Consider the following 22013-nt stretch of genomic DNA (forward strand, 5'->3'; position numbering starts at 1 on the left):
TTGTGTGTTGGCTAGGGGAATCTATTAAAAGGCTATCGTTCTTGAGTCAGCTCTATTTTCCAACTCCATTCGAACAACCACAAGCTTTGTCATTTGTTTCAATGGAGAGAAGATTTGAGGGTACAGGTGTCTCGAGTCAGATGTGTAGAAATACATCGGTCTCATTGTGACCCACAGCTAGGGATTTGGGACCAGTGGCAGTTTTAGTATTGTCTAAAGTCCATATCAGCCTAGAGTCTGGTGCAGATCAGGTAGATGCATCATATTTTCTGCCTTCTGTGCGGTCTTTAAGAGAAAGGAATTAGCAAACATCCAAATTTAGCTAATCTCTGTACAAAACCAGCTGCAAGGAGAATCACGGTCCTTCCTCCTCTGTTTTTTTTTGTCAGACCTCTTTTGTTTCACCTTCGTGAACAAGCCTAAGTCCAGATAAATAGCTCACAGTTCCAGCTTTGTTAATGACTGATCCATACAGCTCAGATACTAACCTCAGGCACAAATGGCAGAAAGCTAAACTTATTCACGAAGAGCGACAGATCTTGTACCTGTACATTCAGAGCTCTCTACCCACATACTGTAGCACACCATGTTACCAGCTCCATGATCAGCATCCAAGGTGGCAGTAGAACATTTGCAGTACTTATAAAATCTACAGTACCTATATTTGCTAACAAGACTCACCAAATCCTCTTTTTTTGAATCAGACTACGTACCAGAATAGGTATAATTCACCAAACTGTGCCCATCCAGTGCTCACTCATCCCAGCCAGTCTGGCCAAAAGACAAACAAAGCAAGTCTAAATCTTCAGTCCTTGCATCATCTGTTGGTGACCAAAGCTGATGGAGAAAGCCTGAGGCAAAACCTCCAGAATATGCAGGTTTATGCCACCTGTGACCAGCTCTGCGAAGTTATCCAGAGACAGTAACTTTTCTGCTTCTGTTTTCTCCTCTCTGAAACCTCCTTTGCAGAGACTCCTTGGGTCCTTTAGCTGAGTAACCTTTCCTGAAATCTCAGCATTATAGTAATTAACAACAGCATCTATGTATCCTTTCAAGGTATGGAGGGTTGCATTGCCCATGTGAAGTGCGTCCTGAAGGAGCATTGCAGAGGGGTGAGGAGAAAGGAGGAATTCCAGGGCTGAGCAGCAGAAGGGATGTCCCAGCTCCGTGTGCTGTGCTGAAACCCACCTGACAGATGGCCTTCGGTAGGTATAACGTAGAGCCTCTGCTGACAATTGTCACCTGCCTTCTAGATGGCACCATAAGTAAACAAGCAAGGACATATAAATGGATATTGGTAAATACCGTCTCCCCTTTTCGCTTTCTCACACATGTACATAGGTGCTCTTGTTATTACTGCCAAAAGGTGGCTAAGTGGGAGGGTGGGAAAGAACCCTGCAGAACAGAGGTCAGTATATGGGTATAATTCATGTAGTCCTTTACAGACGGCATCCAAAGGCTGACATAAATGCACCAATTACTTTGCTATGCAGGATTTTACAGTCGCTGAACATTCAGAGTAAGTCTTGCAGCTAGGACACCCAGACTTTTGCTTTAACAGGAACATCAAGTAAATGCTTCAAGAACATTTACAGCTGTCTGTTTTCTACACTGATGAATCCAAACAACTCTTAAACTAACCTGGTAAAATTCATCCTCGGGAACTGTGCTAAACCAAGCTTACATTTAAAAAAAAGCATTTGTCCTCAAAACGTTACATGTTATTTATGTGTATTGACTCATTTCTGTCCCAGGCACGGAGACAGAGGTTTGTTATTTATCTGAAAATCCAAATTTTGTGGAGCTGTGCCAAGCTATAAACTTCTCAATTCTCCAATCCCGGCACTCAGCACCATGTCCAACAAAAGGCTGTATGTAGCCAGAGACCGCTCTGACTTCTTAGTTGTTGGCTTCACTCATCTTTGCAGTTGTTTATGTGAATGCGGACCTGGGAGCAGTGGCATTCTTTTTCCAGAATGGCACAGGTTTGATACAGCTTCTGATATTAAACTATCTCAGGTGATGCCATCACTGAGAAAACCTAGAAGGCAACTGTGTCCCTTGCCATGCCCTAAAACACTGCTGGGGTCCTCTCTTGACGGAGAGAGTGAATCAAAGTAGAAAGCTTTTGGCCATCAGGGGATGCCTATTCACACTAAGTCTTCCTGGGAATAGAGGTGTGGCTCTCCATGAATTGTACTTTACGGAAAACATCAGGTTCAACTAAGAAACAATCTGCACTATAGCAAGGGGGAAAAAAGAGAAGTGGGTAATGAAATAGCAATAAAATTGAAAGCAAGTTCGGTTTAAAAAGTTTAAATGCTTCCACACATCTCAGAGTCCCTGTGGAAACTTGACGGTCAAATAGTAAACAGTACACCATCTCACTGAATTTTATGTCATTATAGTGACAATGTTATTGAACTTGATATAGTTTTATTTTTAATTTCAATGAAACATATTTCCTGATCTTTTCATAAAAATGACCTTTGGGAACCATAGCAATCTAGACATTTCTTTATTTATCCTGCTGCATCAGCTAATACTTCCAATCAGAAGCTATATTGGAAAGCATATGAAATCCCTTATAGGGCGCTGTAATGTTACGAGCTAGATGCTTTATTAGAACATTTTAAACGAACAAGCTGAAAGCTCTCTGTTATGAAATTACTTGATGTGTTACTGTGAAGAAGATAGTGTCAGTGGATCTGCAATCTGTTTTTGCAAGGATTGCTTTATATTCTTTTGCCTTTTTTCCTGGAATTTGATACCTATTTTTTTCTGTCTTGCAAACTTTCTTTTTGTAATACATCCTTTTCACACAGTAAAACAAATCAAATATATGTATATGTTGTCTTAAGCAAGCCATTCTTTGTCTTTGAAAAAAATAATGTTTTAGATGGCTTTCCATTATCTGGACAGAATATTACTAACGATTTCCACTGTTGGTTTAATTTTATAGACAGTTGTAGTTGCTGAGGACTGTCGAATAGATAAGAAGTTGTGCAAGAATCAGGAAAACTTGAAGCTTAATCTGGTCTTCCCACTGACTTTCTGCACAGGACTGAGGAATTCATTGAAGGTAAGAATTTTTAAAAATAGAGTTTTCCAAAGTACCTCAGTTTGGAGTTAATGAAGACAATAAACCTAAAGGACCTTAAGGACATTGAAAGCCTTGTTTGTGCTTCAACAGGCTTTGTGAATGCTCTGAATATTTGAAAATCAATCAGTTGTCTAAAGAGGACCCACAAACTGCCAATTCTCCAAAAATCACAGGCAACCTCTGAAAATATGGACTTTTAAATGCAGATCCTTAAATCCTTTTTAAATCATGTCACAAAAGAAACCCCCTTCAATACTCAGAAAGCTGGGAAAATGGAAAATGATCAGAAATCATTTGTCTTATTTTTGAGCATTCATAAAGCGAGAAGAAAAACATTAGAAAACAGAAAAGAAATTATCCCATCCATACAACTTTCAAAGCAGATGTAGGTCAGGATAAAAAGGGGATGCCATTCCACAAGAAGCACTGCAGTATGGATTGGAAATAGGAATAAATAAATAATGCCATAAATACATAAAAATGATTTTTTTTTTCAGTATTGCTTTACTAACTTGGAATAACTATGCACTAGAGAAGTTGATTTCTAACTTACCAAATGACAACTAGGAACAGTACTGACAAAAATTAATGTACGACTCCTCTATTTCTTTTTCTACTGCATTTTAGGATTTAGTGGAATTTAGTATCAAGGTAAATCTAACTCACATTTCTGATAGGATCAAAGAAGTAATTGACTTGTTGCCAGAATTTTTCTCTACAGTCGTCTTGAATTGTCTGGGTGACCACAAATAGAATTTACTGTATTGGAGTTCTGACTAGAAAACTGAATTTCTTGAAAGAAGATAGGACAAATTTTTCCTTCACTTATGTTATTACATTTCGTAGGAGCTTGTTTCTATGCTTATAATCTCGCTGGTGTTAGTGTGATAAAAGGAAGAGTTAGATCTATACTATTTTCCACAATATATTTTGACATAATTATATAATTTATGTCCTGGATCTTTGTTAGCACAAAAACCTAATTAATTTCACTGACCACAGCATCATGCTTTGATTAAATCTTATTTAACAGCAAGTCGTTAGTTTATTGCTGACCTAAGATCATTGTGACAGTTAGGCCAAGTGAGGAATTTGGAGAACTGAGGTACATAAACAGTTGTAATCACTGTTCTGCAGAAATGCATATGAAGATCTAAACCAAAAGTAGTCCTAAACCCAATGTAATTTGCAGATAACAGTATGCACAAATCACTGTATGACAGATCCATCCAAACGGAAGTCTATGGATCTAACAGATTTGCACCTGCTTACCTTGGAATTAAGTTTAGCCCAGGACATCACTTAGAATAGGCAGAGCTGATGTTCAACTCTGCTAATGACAAAATGAAATGCTCAGAATCAGCACCTTTTTTTAACAGAATGGGCCAAATGCTGCCCTCAGTTACATTCCCAGGCCTCAGATAAGATGAGTATATTTGAAAGCAGTTTTGGTTCAATATTTCTTGTATTTTAGAAGCTCTGGAGCAATCATGCAATATGACCTTTAGTGATCCACCACAGAATAAAGTTCTGCTCTGTATGGGATCCAGACTGATCAATAACCTATTACAATCGCAGCCCGTTTTTTTTTACAACTGAGACACGTACTGGGAATAGGCTGGACAAATATTTCTGCCTGCAATGGCAGAGACTCAGCAGATTCACAAACTATTAGCTTGTTAAATCTATGCTTTTCAAAAAAAATGACATGGAGTTTAAGCAGTATTGTACAATACGGTACAAATATACCCAATCTTAACTCACTCAAGCACTCCTTATTAAGCCGAATCTCCAAATGACATCCACAAAGACTTTCTGAGAGTTTGGAATGCTACATCAGTCCACACGTACACACACACACGTACATGCACACATACATACAAAAAACAAGCTCAGATTAACTTGTCAGGTGTAATAGGGGTATAACAATCAGAAGCATGGGATAAATCCAATACCGGTACAAGGTCTAATTTTTCTCTTGGATGATAGAAGACAGATTTCACTGAAGGAAATCTGAACCCCACAGGGAGCCAATGACTTTCCTTGAGCCAGGATATCTTCCATTGGTTTCAACCAGTGGGGGTGACTGATAGCATCCCTGACTTGAAGAAATATGGGGTGAAATCCTGCCATTGAAGTCAATGGCATATCTCCAGCTCACTTCAGCATGGTCAAACTTTCACTTGAGATCAGTGCAAAACAAAGATGTCACTACAAGTGTGCCTGAGCACACATGTTGACAAGTAGAGGGGAAAAAAGCACTGGGCCTGTTCCTATTTTCACAAGACCATGTCCAAGGAAGCAAAGCCAGTGTGTCTCCATTTGCGCTCAGCTGTATTTTAATGAAGAAATAAGGAGGAAAAAGCATAAACCCTACTGAGGTACCTTTTTCCTCCAGAATAGGCTTGTTTTCTTAGAACAGTCTAGGCTGGAAGGGACCTTTCAGACCATTGAGTCCAAAATTCTTAAAACGAAATAGCCAACAGCCCTGTTATTATTAAAATCAATAATGAACTAAACTCAGGTCACAGTTGTCCTTTTCTTTTTAAGATGCCCATTTTTTTGTAGTAAACGGTGCCTTTAACATAATCAGTGAAGAACAAATTTAGTGAACTTTCAGGTTTACTTGTTCATGCTCGTCTCTCAGTAAGGATTGCATACATGCATTTAACCATTTAAAAATATTGCACTGGCTATCATGGCAACAGTGGGATGAAGGATTAAGAATGTTATACCCCTCAAGTGCACCAGTTGTTTTGCAGCGAGCTGGGTCCATGAAGCATCTCTAGGAGGGAGTCCAGGGTGGAAGTCCCGCAACGCTGCATTCCTGTTGCAGTTTGGTGCCGCACAAATGGATAAACCTGGTCCCTCGCCACCAGCCCATCACAGGGTGCCAGGGCAGGTTTGACAGCTGAAGGTTTGTGGGTGGCTCCAGCATGCAAGGTCTGAGCAAAGCCATTCTTTTTGTGGGTAAGAAGCTCTTTCTTCTCTTGGCAAGCATGTTTTGTGTTGCCCCTGTTAGCTCTTGTGCTCAGGGTGAGGAAATAGGTGGAAAAGTTTGCTGCTCTGTCCGTGGAGATTTCAGCCCTTTCCAGAGCCCATGTGTTAGCTTCTAGGAAGGGAAGTTGGTATAATTAGAATAATTTAGGAGGATACAGCTCTTCAGTGAGTCCATCCCTCTTGGGCTTGGGATTGCCTGCAGTGACTACAGCAGGCCATGAAGGAAAACTGGTAGATGTACAGACTTTTATTTAAACTTCATACTGCACCATATTTAGTATGCCTTTCCCTGGATACTTGTTTGGGTTAGGAGTAGCTACCAGGGCAGTGAGGAAAGAAAAAAAGAAGAACCTCTAGGAGTCTTTCAAACTCCTATTTGAACTTGGTGATGTGCTAAAGAATTTGTATGAGACAGTCTTTTATTTTTTTTGTCTTCTTCTTCTGTTCCCCACCCCACCCCACACCCTGCCCCCGCCCCCTCAAAGCAGGCTAGGAAATCTGTAGTATATCACTTTGTATTCTGCATCTACTTGATCGCTCTTTACTATGCTAATGAAAAACTAATATTTGACTTGCCTGTTTGGGGGAGGCAGGAGTACTTCTGTAAGAGTGAGCAGAATTTTTCAAGAATATTATAAGTCCTGTTTGCATCAAAACCATGTGTTCCTAAGGCCATGCCTTGAGACCTTGTGAGCCAGGAGCTAACACTGTATGCATCCTTAAAACTGAAATAATGGGAGGTCCATAACTGTTGTGGTATGGGCACATTGGCTCTAAGTATCTGAATGAAGCTGACCTTTTACATACTAATGTTCCATAGCTGCTAATAAAACAAAAAGCATTTTTTTCAGAGATGGAAGTAGAAAGAAATATTACTAATACTTTAGTAAGGTCTATGTATTCTTGCTGCAATGAAATGAGAAAGGTCAAATTTTCTCTCCCATCTTTTCTTTTTTTTTTGTGTTCTCTAACTTCTCACCCATCTTTGTTGTACTAATGAAATTAAGATATCCTTCATGATATAACTGTGAGCTAGGGGGATCTAAATTACCTTCATCTGGCATCATTCCAGTATACTATAAATGAGGTAATTGTCCTTGACTATAAAATTTGCATTTTCAAGACTTAATTGCTATCATTACATCTTTTTGTAATTCTATTAATTTAACTGAATGGAGCATTTGGTTTTATGGTAAAAATTTGCATTAAAACATTGTACATCTAAATAGAATTTTAATATTTGCGTCAAAAGCTCGGTACAGTTGTCCCACAGGACCTAAGTAATTTCGCAAGAAGAGAATAGGAAGCAGTCGCACTTTAGGTCAACAAACAGGTTTTCCTTTGATGAATATTAATAGAACTTGCTGTAACAGGCTTCGTGTGCTGAAAATCACTCCCGCCTGAGCTCTGCAAAAGTCTTATTAATCTATGAATTCCATACCATAATTGTCAACAGGAAATGTATTTGCCCAGATACAGCGTAGGTAGGATGTATGTTTGCTCTGTCCAGGAAGGATGTGCACCAAAGAGCTCTGTCTTTTTAAGGAATCACTCCTTCCCCCTTTGAGTCCCCCTATGCTTTACTGCTGCTTGAGAAAGCACTGAATATGCAATCAACACTTTCTCTACATGTGTGCATGTAGTCGTCTAGCCAAGGTCCACCATGCTATGGAATAAATTAATTGGTCAGTATGTGAGTAGCTGTCAGGAAAGTATTTCTGTCTTGACATTACATAGTTAATACTGCATAACCGTTTAGACCTTCTCTTTTTTATTTTTCTTCCTTTCTTCATTCCTTTTTAGCAACATAAGGTACTTTGGCCATGAAAAGGGTGTGGAGAAAAGGGTAGAGCAGTGTGAGGAATCTGAAGTGGCTGAATATATTGCAATTGCAACGATGCCATATGCCCTCTTTTTATATATGGGGCCCAGCGGTAAGGTAAGACTGCATTACTGAGCATACACAATTTGCAACGGAGTCAACTTTGTTGTAGTGGATTGACTTGGCACTTGGTGCAGTGGGACCTGACGTCAGGTCTTTGGAGGTATTTAAGCCACTAGATCCCTTGGGGGTCTGGGGTCCCAGTCTTGGTCAGGCACTCCAGGTAACAACAGACACATGGATGGGAAGACAGCATTCCATGTTGGTCAGACAAGTCCGCTATTTTCCATGCCATGTTAATAAATACGATTGAGTTGTATAACTTATTTATGAAAGTAATAAAGCTAGATTTGTGTTATATTGAATATGTCTGTGTTTTTCTTTTGAAAACAATTTTTTTTGCAACATGTGAGTAATATTTCACAAGAGATAAAGTCTGCTTGTGACAGAAATCTCATTAACTACTCTTAATATATGTTGTATTTACTGGACTTCATAATCATCGTGTAATTAAGCTTCACAACTGGCTTGTGAAGCAGAGAAGATGAAGGATGTCTCCATTAAAGAGATTTATGGGACGATGAAATTAAAGAAAGATTTCTGAAAGTGTATAGGTACCAATCCTCATTGGTTTCAGTGCCTAAATACCTCTGGGGGACTGAAGCTCTTGCAAAGTTGTGTAGTAAGACACCGGTGCCAGGCTAGACCCAAACCTTGGAGCATAGGGTGAAGCCTCTATATGAGATCATGACTTCTGGGCAAGTGCCAGAGTCACTTTGCCTTCTGAGCCTGTCTCCTGAATGCCAATCACACTTCCTCACTTTGGGCACTGTATGATGATTCGAGGTAGGCTGGAAATGCAACATAAAATAGACGAGCAGGTAACAGTCCTGTTTCTTCTACAGCCACCCATATATGCAACATTTCTGTAGGAGTCTGGGTCTTTACTGGAAAAAATTTATGTCACAGATGGGGGGAAAAGGCTGCTGAGAGCTACAGCTCAGTGCTGAGTCTCTCAGTCCTACAGGCATCATCTCTACTCTGCCATTGGAGTCTGCTGTTTTGTTCTAGGCACGTGCACAGGGTAAGAAGGCTCCCAGGGCATCTGCTCTACACAAAGACTCATTTTTTCCACTTCAGGGAGGACCCTGTGCATGTTCATTCTTAACAGGTGAATTTCATTTGATGTGAACATTATGCTAAGGCTGAATTTCTAGGCAGTTTATATGATAGTGCATTAGAAGAAGAAAAAAAAACAACAAAAAAACCCCAAATCCAAACCAAAATGCATATTCTTTTGAAAAATCCAGGTTTAGCTGTTAGCGTCAATTATTTCAAACACCTACTGACTTTTCTGGCACATCTTTCTCATTGGATCTTGGAAGTGATTTTATGTGCTTTAAGCATTTGATCACATAATCAGCTTCTGCAAACCCAATGCAAAGGATCCTGAGTATTGTCCTGGCAGACAGTCACATCAAACCTGACACAGAAACAAACATAAGGGAACAATTGTTGTTAAAACACATTGCATCACTTTGCATGCTAAAGCATTTGCTCTGGTAATCCACCATGCTGACGTGTCCCTCTGCTGATGCCATCTGAGCAGGGACTGCATCCTTAAAGTTGACATGTGCATCGCATTACAGCAGTGACTTTGTTATGTATCATCGGCATAATGGATATTCAGAAGAGATTCATAATCTTGAAAGGTGGCTTGAATCCACAGATCTCATCCATGTTCTGGTGACTCAGAGCATTTTGGAAGCTCATTTTATAACATCTCACGCTGGCTTGGGCAAAGGCAAAGTAAACAGTCGCCTAGGGCAGCAGACTTAGGAGAGAGGCAGTCCAGGTCTCGTTTCCTACTCACTGTCTGCTGATGACAACAGGAATACAATCCCTCAACCTGCCTCTCCACTGGCCCTCCCACTCACCTTTCTCCAGTTTAATTCTTGTGGAAATCTAAAGACATCTTTTAGCCTTCTCCCTGTCGCTTTTTTTCTCATTCACCCTCCCTTTAAAACTCCTGCGGGTTTCTCCTAGCTTTTCTCCTCCAAGGACATTCTACTGCTTCCTACTTGGACCGTTCCAGGAGTGAGGGGATTCCCTGTTCCCTCCCAGCCTCACATCTCTTTCTGCAAATAACTATTTACTCCTCTTTTTTTTGTGCCTTTGCTGAATAACCTCAGCCAGCCTAGGGTTTGTGGTAGCATGACCTATGTGAGAAATACACGTTCCTGTGCAAAAGTATACCGGGTCATTTGCCTGTTGATAGCCATTGCTTTAAAAGAGCTTGTTCACATTAGGGAAAAAGCAGACAGATGTAGAAATCTTTGTTGTGTTGCTTATGATTCACGAGATTAAACGAGACAAAAGTAAGATGGTGTCAGCATGTTACTGAATCCCTCGAAAGGTGTGGCTTGCCCTGTTGGTAATGCTTTTCATGCAATGTAAAATTAGATTGCAGAATTCATTGCAATGGGATGTTGTAGAAGACAAAAGGCCGCTTCAAAACGGAATGAGGCAAATTGTTCCATCAATGACTGTTAAATGCGGTTATCTTGATGCAGCATCAAGCTCAGGAAACCCCTAAAAGTGGTTGCTGGAAGCTATTTGGTCAAACCAGTGCAAGGATCACGATCTCCACTGACCAAGGCTGAGCTTTCAGTCCCGCTTAATAATATCTACCTCGTGGTTAAGGTGCACTACCGTGGACTTAGTCATCTGAAAGTCATGTCATTTGAAAGTGAAGCTAAAGGAAGCCTATTCCAAGTGGCAGTTTCTCCTCTCTGTGTTGAAAACACTTTAGGAGAGATAAATTATCTAGATTAGGTGCTGCCTACTTCTCTTATGACTTGTACTTTTGTCCAATGAGCTTGGTGGCTTTGTCTGTAAAAATGAGCAGGGTTCCGAAAAGACTGTTTGCTCTTCCTAGCAATAAAGCAAGACCTCAGCGAGCCTGTGTGGGTGTTGTTCATACATGTACTATGTGTTCTTCTGCATGTATTTATTTTTCCCCTGTCTCAAAGCTTTGGATTGCCTTAACTTGCTCATCTTGGCCAATTCCACCTCCTTCTGGCACACGTGATATGCATTCATTCCCTCAACCTATACTGAAAGAAGCTGCAGAGCTGTGCGACCCTTTTAGAATGAGAAAACAACAACCTTCCCTTGAGAGTAATGCAAGTTCCTGAAATCAGTAGACTGGCAATTTGAATTATGGCTTCCCCAAGTGATGACAGAAGTCTCTGTAAGGCTTCTTACACATTGATGTATGTACAACTACCATACGTAAGAGAGGAGCAGATCCTTCGCTCATTTGACTCATTATTTTTGCCTAAGGAAGTGGAGTTTACATATGTAGGCATTAATTTATTTATTTATTTGCTGCATTCGCTGTCTCAGATCCCTGCTGGCAATGGTTGTTATCAACACAATCTTGCGAAGAGAAGCAGGGAACTGTGAGTAATTTGCCAAGTGTGAGGTCAAACACGATGTTTTTGCTTACTGCTCTCAAAATCTTAATTAGTACAATACCTCCAGTAAGTGTTGTGATCTCTTCAGGAATCGATAAGGTGGTGCTGGTGGTGCCTTGGTGGGGTGTTTAGAAAGGATGGGGAGAAAGCTTTCACGGTGGCAAAGAATACATTAATGGTTGGCAATGATCTTGCTCTGTGTTCTTTTAATGCTCTTCAGGCAGATCTCAAGGAGGCTCCGTAACTGTGACTGAGGATAAAAGTGTGGCCTGGTGTCACTGGAGTTAATAACAGCTTGCTAGTGCCTTCTGGGTACAAGGAGGATTTGGCACTACGCATGCCAGTGGGGTTATAGCAGGACTTTTGCCTGGGGCTCAGGGAGGTTCAACAGGGGTTCAAGGTTCGAGCAGGCAGAGCTGCAGGGAACTTAAGTGGTACAAGGAAGCATTACCTAATTTTGACATCCAGAACCTAACTATGCTTGCTGTTTCTGGGAAGGACACATTATTCCTTCTGTTCAGCCTGAGACTTCAGTGGGATTGGTATCTCAGATTCTTCTTTCTTAACCTGTCCTCTGTTCAATCAAGTAAAAATTGGATTCCATATCTCTTCTTCCTTTAAGAAATAAGTATCTGTAGATACACATCTCTAAAATAAACTTCCAAATGTTTGGAGGCTTATCTCTCATTAATTGTATATGGCTATCTTTTCTCTGTTACTTTCTAATCTCTTAAAAATTTTACTTATAGAAAAGTGATAGCATTTTAGCTGATAATTCTGCAGGTAATGAATTGGACTTTGACAGACACTCAGCAAAGAGCCTCTGGATGTAAAAATGAAACTGCTGGTGGTAAAGAATAATCCGTACTAACCACTGGAAGCAGGCTGCAAAAATCCAGGTTGCTGAGCAATGCCTACGTTGCAAAATAAGAACATGGTCAAGTACAACAAACCTGTGGTCCATATGCCTTCGTTCCCCTTTGGAGTCTGCTAACTCTGCTGTAGCTGAGATTTAGATCAATTACCCTACACACTGCTGAGATCATGTTTTTTGCTGACAGGCAGGCTCGTATCCTACTCGCTCCCATCCATCTCAGCCGCGTTAGCAGCTTCAAAGACATTAAGGAGTGAGAAAGCCTGACCGCCTTCTCAGCCCCAAGTGAGCTTGGGCAAAGTTTTTTTCACTCTGTGTTTGTGTGTGAGGTGAGTCTATGCAGACAGTAGGAGTAAAGCTGGATTGATCTGGGTGCTATGCAAAGGTCGATGTGTAGGTTACACCACAGTGGGCTACGCACCAAGGCATACGGAGTGGCAAAGTAGACTTTTTGAGGAGGTGTTTGTAGATGCAATTTTTTTCAGTCCCTGATACCAATCTGTAGAGTTAATCTCCTTATGAGTCAATTTAAGATTTGTAGAAATGGTTAGGCTCAAACAGCATGAATACATCTTTATTTTTAAGACACTTGATCTAAAACTGTTTCTGAAAAACATTTTTCTATTAAATGTGATTTTCTTAATATTCTTGCCTTATACCATTCTGGTTTAACAGCTAAGGCAGAAAAGGCATGCTTTTTAAAGCATTCATTGTTGTTATTTTTTAAAAAAAAATGCACTTGGCTTCTGGAAAGGTCAGTAAGTTCATTTTAAGTTGTAGTGGAACACCAAACAAGTACTTGTCTATCCATTTGTGGCTTAGCCCCACTTCCTGAAGTTTTCCATGCATGTATCGAGGGGTTTTTTTTCCATCTCTCAAAGTGCTCTGTTTATTATTCTTACAGTTTAAAGTTTTCGTCTTTCCTAGCCATCGGTTTGTCAGTTATGATCAAGTGTCAAAATGAAAGCAAACATAAGTATCAATTATCAAAAATTACTTGGTCTGTTTACATATTGCTTAGCAGAAAGGATTTTTCTCTCAATGCATACCGGATGTGAATTGTAACTAGACACATGAGTTGTCTACATACTCATTTTCACATCTAAAATCTAACAGCTAGGTTGGGTAATCCAGTATTTACCTGCTAGGCATGGAGTTCTTGCAGTATATGCACAATATTTTTAAATCTTTTAATACTGGAGGTTATTCAAATATATTTCAAGTACCATTTTTTCTACACGAGGAATTTTTTAGTCTTTTCTCCATAGGAAAGCTACAATAGCATCTCAGGTTACCTGATCTTCCTACTTTAAATTCTTTTGCATTTTTTTCTCTCCTTCTGCCACACTTTATTTTTTGCTGAACAAAATGATAGGCAAGACTAAGATTTAGGAAAAAAAAAATGAGGTAGAAGCATCACACTGAAAAAGGTCACTTTTAATTTTACTACCATAAAACATAATCTTTACTTAATTATGGGGGAAAAAAAAATCAAACCTTTGCTGATATTTTAGAATTTCCTTTTCACTTAATATGTAAGGGAAGCTATTTTTTGGAATCCATCATTTTTCAGTTTATAATCAGATTTTCCATTTCAGTACAATTGTAAAGAATTATAGACAATCATATTCTCTCCATTAGAAGGAAAAACAGCAAATGGGGTAAACTGACAGTTCTCAAGATTCATGGTTTTTTTTAAGACAATATAAAGATTTCCGTTTGCTCTCACACTAGTTTGTAGAGCATATGCTGCAGAGCCCCTTGTCATGCAAGCTTTCCTCCTTTATACATCCACTGTGAAGCATTCTTAACCCAGTCTAGAAATGCAAAGAGTTTGCTCCAAATTGGAAGGGGCCTGTCCATTTGGTGTCCATTGGGTCTGCCCAGATGGGAGAAAAATCAAACAAAAGCCCAGCTCCATGTGCCCGATGGTTGTCTATTTCCACCTTAGCCTCTGTGTCAATGTTAACTGCTTATTGGGTGAGCCGAAGTAGATCCCTGAGTTCACAACAAGACTTTAGAAAGTTATTTCTGGCTGTTTCAGCATAAAAATATGGCTCTGTTGATTGGATGGCAGGAATGAGGACTTAGACTATAAACCGGTTTAGGCAATGATGCTGTTATTCTTTCACTTGGTTAATGGTGATTCAAATCATAAGCTAATGCTTTCCACATAGATGGTAGAACAACTGCTGCCTTGAGGAAAATCAAAACATTCCACTTTTAAAATATATTTATAAAGCCATATAAATATATTTTTCATGTTGTGTCCCTGGGAACATTTAAGCCCAAGCAGGGTTAGGAGTAGAGTTGCTGAAATATTGCAGTGAGAGCTGTCATCAAGCCCCTTCTAGCGTTTGGGTCACTTTGGCACCTGCAGTCTTGAGATTTCAAAGCTTGCAAACTCAACTCAACCTTAGTCTGAGCTACTCCTTCAGAGATTTGCACCTCTGACAGGTAGTTCTGTTGAAACTGGCAAGAAGCCTGCAAATTTTTGCCAATCATGGCAGATTGTTTCAATGTTTTTTACCCTTGATGTAACGATGGTCTACTGGAATCCCTGGGTTTTCAGGTATGAAGCCATTGAACCTTTCCCCACTGGTAAAGAATCATCTATTCACTCTGTTTTCTCTTAAAAGCTTTCGGGTTATCTGCACACAAGTTTGCACTCCACCTCTGTACAGATACCTAATTTCCTTCTCTCTGAAAGCCACTGAGATGTCCCATTGTGCTTTTCCCTGCCGCTGAAATATCCGCAGCACTTCTTGATACCATCAGTAGGCTGCTGGTGTGGAGCTGGGCTCCATTTCTTCCTTTCTTTGCTGGTGTAAAAGGATTGCAGAAAAGCCTACGTGTGGACGAGGGTGAGAGCAGAACGATGGCAATCCCTGGCTGGCCAGCGGCCCCTCAGGGTACCGTTACCATCCAGCGTAATGCACAGAAGCCTGTAATAACTCGTGTCTGTTTTGGGTATGGAGGCAGAAGAAAGGGAACATATGACTTTCTTCTGTGACTTACTGCCCTGTAAAAGGATTTTAAAGAATCTTTGGGGAAAAATTTGGGCCTCAGATGCACACATGTGGATCTCATTGATTTCATAGGAGGCAATGCAAGTGTGTACATTAACAGACAGAATATAGCTTTTGATCTTTAAGAGCAATTAATATAAAATATGGAATTACACTACCGTGTAACAGGATATTTTTTACTACTTTGTTAAAAGTACTCCCCAAACTCAAATACAAACCAACACAGCTTCCCAGGCCATGGTCTTATAATGGCATACCTTTGCCAATGCTTATCACCTTCTGACGCTGTTTGTAAATGTATTTGACTGTTACGCTTTGAACTTCAGTAAAACATTTGTACTTAATTAAAAAACAAGACCAAGCACCTTCCTGTCCTCACGTGTGTCCATGCTCAGGAATGGCATTATGATTGGAAGAGAAAGGAGAAATAACTGTCCTGACTCTCTGCAGGGAATCCTCCATGACCGTTTCTTTCCTGCTGCCACGTGAGACACAGCCGTGGTGGCTAAGCCCTCGTTCCATAAGCATGCAAGCACAAAGTATTGCAGCACGTGCTGACTGATATGAGCCTGCAGGCTGCCAAGAGCCTCTCATAGCTAATATCTGAAGGAGTGTGATGGATTAAAAACCTCTGCTGGCATAGACCTTGCAGGGGCATGCAAGACTGACAGCTTGAGGGTGGCTCCCCAGGGTCTACACCTTGAAATCGCTGCAGTCGCACCTACATGCAAGTGGGTGGTAGTAAAATGCAACGAACCTCAACTGGAGGCGTCTTTGCTTTCGTTTTACCTACCTGAAATTCTCAGTGTGTTGGACTGACAGATGTGTTGACCATGAAATCTGAAGCAGCTTCTGTCTGGAAAGGTTCCCACAAGTGTTGCCCACAGGAAACAAGTCCAGGAATGAGCAAGAGGGATCTCTGCCTGTGACGGGCTCTCTGTGAGAACAGCAAACTCTTCTCAAAATGTTTCTTCATCAGTGAAACGGCACAATGTACCTCTTGCAGCAAAGGGAGTTAATGTAAGATCTTTCCAGGTCTCTTTATTAAGCTGTTGAATTGCAAATAAAAGGGAGCTAAACTGTAGGAGTCACTTTGTCAAGGTAACAGTCTTGGGGGAAAAGGAGGATTCTTATATCAGCTCAGAACAAGAATTTACACGTTTCCATTTGAAATGAGCTGTGGTCTTGTTCGCTGCTCCCCACTCTGTGAGCAATACAAGAGGCCTTTCTCCTGAAAGGTTTCCGTAAGTCTCCCCAGACATAAGACTGGTTTTGTTCCTGCTTTCGTACTTGAGCCTCTCAATCTTTTTGGCTGAAGTATTCAGTATACATTCACTTTCAGTCAGAAACCGAATCTAGAAAATTTCCATCTGAAGCTCTAGGTGAGATTTTAGGAAGCTGTGAACAGCAACGGGGAGAGTAATAACAGAAACATGTATGCAGCCCCAGCCATAAATGGCACTTGCATTTTAGCAACAATATATACATATCTTTTACTGTATTTCTATTTTGCTGAATCTAAGTCCAATAGACTGAATATTCTTTGCTATTAAGCTTCATAGATCACAGCTGAAGTCATAATATTCTATGAAAAGCCATCTAGCTCAAAGAGTTTTGATTGCTTGTAGTTTTATTGTTAAGTTGATTGTATCAGATGCTATTTATTCCATTCAGATCCACACCTATAAAACATTTAATATTATTTTTGATGAAACTAATTTGGTAAGCCACTTTTTTGTCCCCCCCATCCCTTCAAACAAGACTGCCTGTAAAATTTTGCTGAAATAATTAAAGCTGCAGAGAGCTTTTAAAAAAAACCCAACAAACCAAAACAAAAACCCACACAAAAACAAACACCAAAACAAGCCACAAAAAAAAAACAACCCACAAACCAAAACAAAAAAAAAACCAAAACCAAAACTTTGTTTTTTCATGGCCTGTTAGACTATTAGAAAATAGTTATTTGTGGCAACTTGCTACAAAGGTAGAAGTGAGGAACAGAATACTACTGCTGATAGAAAAGTATTGACATAGCTGGGGACCATGTACTACCTAGCACCCCTCCTCTGTCCTCTTCGTAGTGGAAAGATATGCCTGCAGTGCTTTGGAGAGGCGCGCACCTGAAAGTACCAGACTCCCTACATAATGCTGTGTTACAATGAACCTTTTCAGTGTGTAATACAGTAAAATTCCTGTTATCTGAATTCCATATTCTTCAATTACCGTAACTTGTGATTCAGATAAATGGGAATCACTAAGATATAAACTTGCAGAGTTTATTAACTCACTGGATATTAATCTCTTCCTAGTATTATTTATATAATCTGCAGCATGATCTGGCACATAGACACAGCAGGTTTAGTTTATTTATTTTACCAATTCAGCAAAATATCTCTTGCACCAAAAAATGCATTCATGTGAGACCTCAGGGTACAAATCTTAATTTATGTTAACTGGACTTCATGCGTTCAAGGTTGGAAGTATACCCTAACAGATTCATCAGAAAAAAAAGAGTCAGTACAGATGAAAAATAAGAAATTATTATCTGTACTGCAGCACACGTAGAGATAGGATGTGGAGATAGGATCTACCTTCATTCTTTTCCGGTTCCAGGAAGATTCTAGATAGTATTTTGGATTGGTTCTTTCTTCTATTTATATTAGCAGAACGGAGTAGAGAAGGTCTTGGGGCAACTGGAGCCCTGTGGTAAATTGACTAAAGTAGATGCAGAGAGATGATTCGTGAATTTTGTTCCTGGCATTGCAAACAAGGGAGGATGCTTAAGGTAGCTTTTCTGAACATCAAAGGTGCAGATAAAGTTTATTGTTCTGTGGGATACCTTAGTTGGATGTAGAGCTGCTCCTTAAAGATTAGGCCAGCATAATTAAACATGGGTGTACATGAAACGCTTAAATCTACAGCTTCTGCCTGCCTTTATGCTTAGCGTTCAGTTGGTGCTGAATGGTTGTTTCATTTTTTGGGTTTAGTTTGTTCATACAGCTAAAGTTTACCTAAGCTTATTTTCTCTGAAGTAAAATGTGTACACTGGAGTCCAGAATGACCGGCCCTCTTTATGGTGCTGTGTTAACTTCTTGCTGACTGGCAGGGACAGGAAAGGCGATAGATATCGTCCCCCTGTAGAATGAGTGAATCAGGTATGTCTGATTTTGAGGTGAATCAGGTATGTCTGATTTTGAGGTGAGAAAAGAAGTGTCATCCGACCCTGGTTTTCATTTTGGTGCTCAAAGATGACATAAAAGCTGGATGCCAGGGAGGAATATCCACCGGGGGAGGAAGAAACCAGCCCTGCACTCCTCCGTGATTGGGACTGACTGTGTTGTTGCTGGGTGGAACAGCGTAATGCTGTTGCTGCTCCTGCTCCAGCACCGTGGTGTTTCTGTTCCAGATTGTGCTGACTCACATTCAAGAAAACATGATACACAGACACAATGCACTGTAACTCTTTTCCTTTTCCCCAGTAACCTCGGTAAGTGTTTGGCTTCTTTTTCCTGTCTATGGCTAGCGTGGTGCTAATATAGCTTTGCTGTTAGAATTAATAGGAGGGGGAAAGGCAACCTTGTAAACAAACTGGTAGCAGACAGATTAATCTTGGAGAGGGCATTTAAATGCAACCTGCTGTTTGTGGTACCTCCACCTCCCTTTAAAGCTGATCAATCCTGATAACTCGCCCGTCTCTACAAACTACACTTGTTAGAGCTGTGTTCTTAAATGGGAGAAGTGCTTACAATACCCATTTACCACTGTATTCTGTTTAATTAGTCAGCACAGCCAGTGCTGCAGGGATAGATCGCTTGCCTTTAAAGATTTGAGAATGTTAATAGTACAGTATATCATTTTAATTATTATTGGATTAATGTTGTGTCTCAAAGAACATCTAATGCAAATCACAAGAAATGGCCTGAAGTGACCCAAGGGTTGTGCTTTATTAGAAAAGTAATAGGTCCATTGCTTAAATATAAGAGAGGTTCTTTCTTCAAATGTCACTCTGCGCTGGGCTTCTCTCTGTGTGTGTATGTCAAAATGTAATCCTCTTGCTTCCACTTTTTCCACAGAAACTTTCTGTAGCTCATGCAATAAATGGCTGAGACAGTAGGTGTAATACCAAGAGATGAAGATGAGATCCAAAATAACAGTGATGATGAAGACCCATTTCCGAATTGTGATGAGGTAGCAGCATCCCCTGGTTGCTTTGCCAGCCCTTCGTTAGCCAGCCTTAATGAAGACAAGGGAAGCTCAGCAGTGCCAGAAAGGCTGTCCATCCTCTCCAGCAAAGCTGTGGCCCAGGCAAAAGCCCTGACTGGCCCAGAGATGGTTAGTGGTGGCCCGGCACAGAGGGCAGCCTCTGGGTTGGCTGAGCATCATCCGACAGCTGTAAATGCATCGTTAGGTGGCTCTTCGTACCCTGCAGAGGTCGGTAACCTGCAGCCTGTGGGCATTGCCTCCCCGTGCTCTGAGAGCCCCTGCTGTGACAGCAACCTGAGTTTGGAGGTGCTGCAGGTCCCGTGGGTGCCCGGAGGGGCCGATGAGCCCCCGCAGCCTGACGCTGCCCTGCCCGGGAGCGACACCGGGGGCTGCCACACACCGCAGGCGGGGAGCAGAGTGAAGGGGGACACAGACCCCTGTAGTCTGGGCCGGGCAAGTTGGACAAAGACTGTAAAAGTAACGGAGTCCTTAGAAAATAAGAAAAAAGAGGAAAAGGAGAAGTACCGGCTCCAGCTAGCTATGTACCGGCGGCTTCTGCTGTTGCGCTCAATCAGGAGCTTGCACAAGCAGCTGGAGCAGCAGCAGGCCAGATTGCAGGAATGCTATGGCATGGTAATAAATACCAAGAAAGAAGTGTTGAAACACATTCGCTCAACCTCGCCCTCACCTTCGCCATAATCGTGTTGCTGCATGCAGAAATGAGCTTTGTAATGCCACCGGAGCCGTCAGTAAGCTTGCATGCTATAGGGGTGGTGTCCTCATACCCAGGAGTACGTGCCCACGTGCGCCGAGAGCAGGGAACAGCAGCAGCAGAGCAAGAAGAAAGGGGAAGGGAAAGTGTTGGCCCCTGAATTTGGCTGGAGGAAACCGGAGCAAGACTCTACCTGTGCGAGAAGCTGACTGCTGAAGCGCACTCAAAGCCTCAAGCTGAAATAGGATTTTTAGCATATAGGCTTGTAGAAAGAAAAAAAAAAAAAAACAAAACAGGAACTGGGAACCTAGTCTGACACCTAATCTGTAAGGGGGTCAGGTGCAAGAGTTGCTGCCGGCTGAATATGTGAAATGGCGCATCTCCCTTCTATTTGCAGCGCTAACAAAACTTGAGCAGAATTAGAGTTCATTTGTCTGCAAGAATACCTGAATCTAGAAAGCCAGGATATTTGAAACACATAAGCTCAGGCTTGATTATATCTAGCCAGCTGCCTGTTTTTCACAAAGCTGCTAAGGCCATTGCACATTTGCGACCTCTGCCCTCCTATAAAATTTATTCAGATTGACCAGAAATTATTGTGAGAAGGTAGGAAAGTCAAGCGCATGCACAGGGAGACAGTGCAACTGCCTAAACCTTATTTCCTTAGGAAAGCAAGCTAAAAACAAAGGCCTCGTTCTGGCTTTGCATTGGAAACCCAGACTGGCAGTGCCAGGGGAATGTTCAAGGTCTGCACAATTATTAATCTGCTGCTAACTCCCAGTGGCACTAGCGTCTGCAAATCAAGCATATTTTGTGCCTTACTGCTGTCATTTAATGGAAGTTGGTGACAATTAGCACTTTTTATCCAGGTGTATTAGACACGTGGAAAAGCCTAGAGCAGTGTTTCTCCAACTGCGAGGTTAGGATGCCTGCAGGGAATTTGATGTCAGTATGCAACAAACACACAGGGAAAATGAAAGCAAAAAGATGCAATTTTTTTTTTTATGCATTTAAAAGGCAACGTGAGTCCCTATTATTGAAGAGCAAATTGAATAGTTGAATGTGCTGGTTTAGGATCTGAAGCAAAAAATTATTCAAGAAGAAAAGGTACTGAAAAGCTTCCTTTTCTAGGATTTAAAGTGATATGGAAAAATATCATTTTCTTCAGATATTTATTTCTGATCATGCCACCCTTCCTTTTCCTCTGTTTTTTTTTTTTTTGTTATAAATGTTTAGGTAGATGAACAATCAAACAGGTTTTTGGTGTGTTTTTTCTGCATAAAAAGGTGAGTCTGTTATTAGAAGTCATATCTTTCTGAGAATAATATACTATATACAGGAAACTTTTTATCTCAGCTTTTTTGTGTGTGTATAGAGAGAGGGTGTGTGTGTGTTTGTGTATGCCCACACACAAACCCCTCCCTGTATACTAGAGGTTATGAAAGGTTGGGGCTTCTTTTTCTGTAGCGAAAACAGGAATAATCTCTCAAAATAATCTCTGCTGTCTGCGAGGAGTTTGGTTGATTAGATTCACATGCACACATCTGTGAGCAAGGTATTGAAGTAATTCAACAATTGAAGTGCAGCACAACATTGTCATTATTCCGTCTTTGTATTTCTGTGCACCCAAAATTATGGAAGCCCCCTGGGTATGCACAACCTTAGATAGGTTCATTCATCTCCTTGGGCCCTGGTGTATCTTCTCACACAGCATGAGCCTGTAACTTTGAA

General features: G+C 40.8%; 1 protein-coding gene across 1 annotated transcript; it reads left to right on the forward strand.

Moving 5' to 3' along the window:
- Positions 1-19465: 19465 nt before the first annotated feature.
- Positions 19466-20926, forward strand: LOC141738305 (uncharacterized). Its single transcript, XM_074573512.1, has one exon. The coding sequence runs from the start codon at positions 19466-19468 to the stop codon at positions 20267-20269; it is 804 nt and encodes a 267-aa protein (XP_074429613.1). The 3' UTR covers positions 20270-20926.
- The last annotated feature ends 1087 nt before the right edge of the window (positions 20927-22013 follow it).

Source organism: Larus michahellis, chromosome 2 (genome assembly GCF_964199755.1).
Source record: "Larus michahellis chromosome 2, bLarMic1.1, whole genome shotgun sequence".
NCBI classification, from domain to species: domain Eukaryota; kingdom Metazoa; phylum Chordata; class Aves; order Charadriiformes; family Laridae; genus Larus; species Larus michahellis.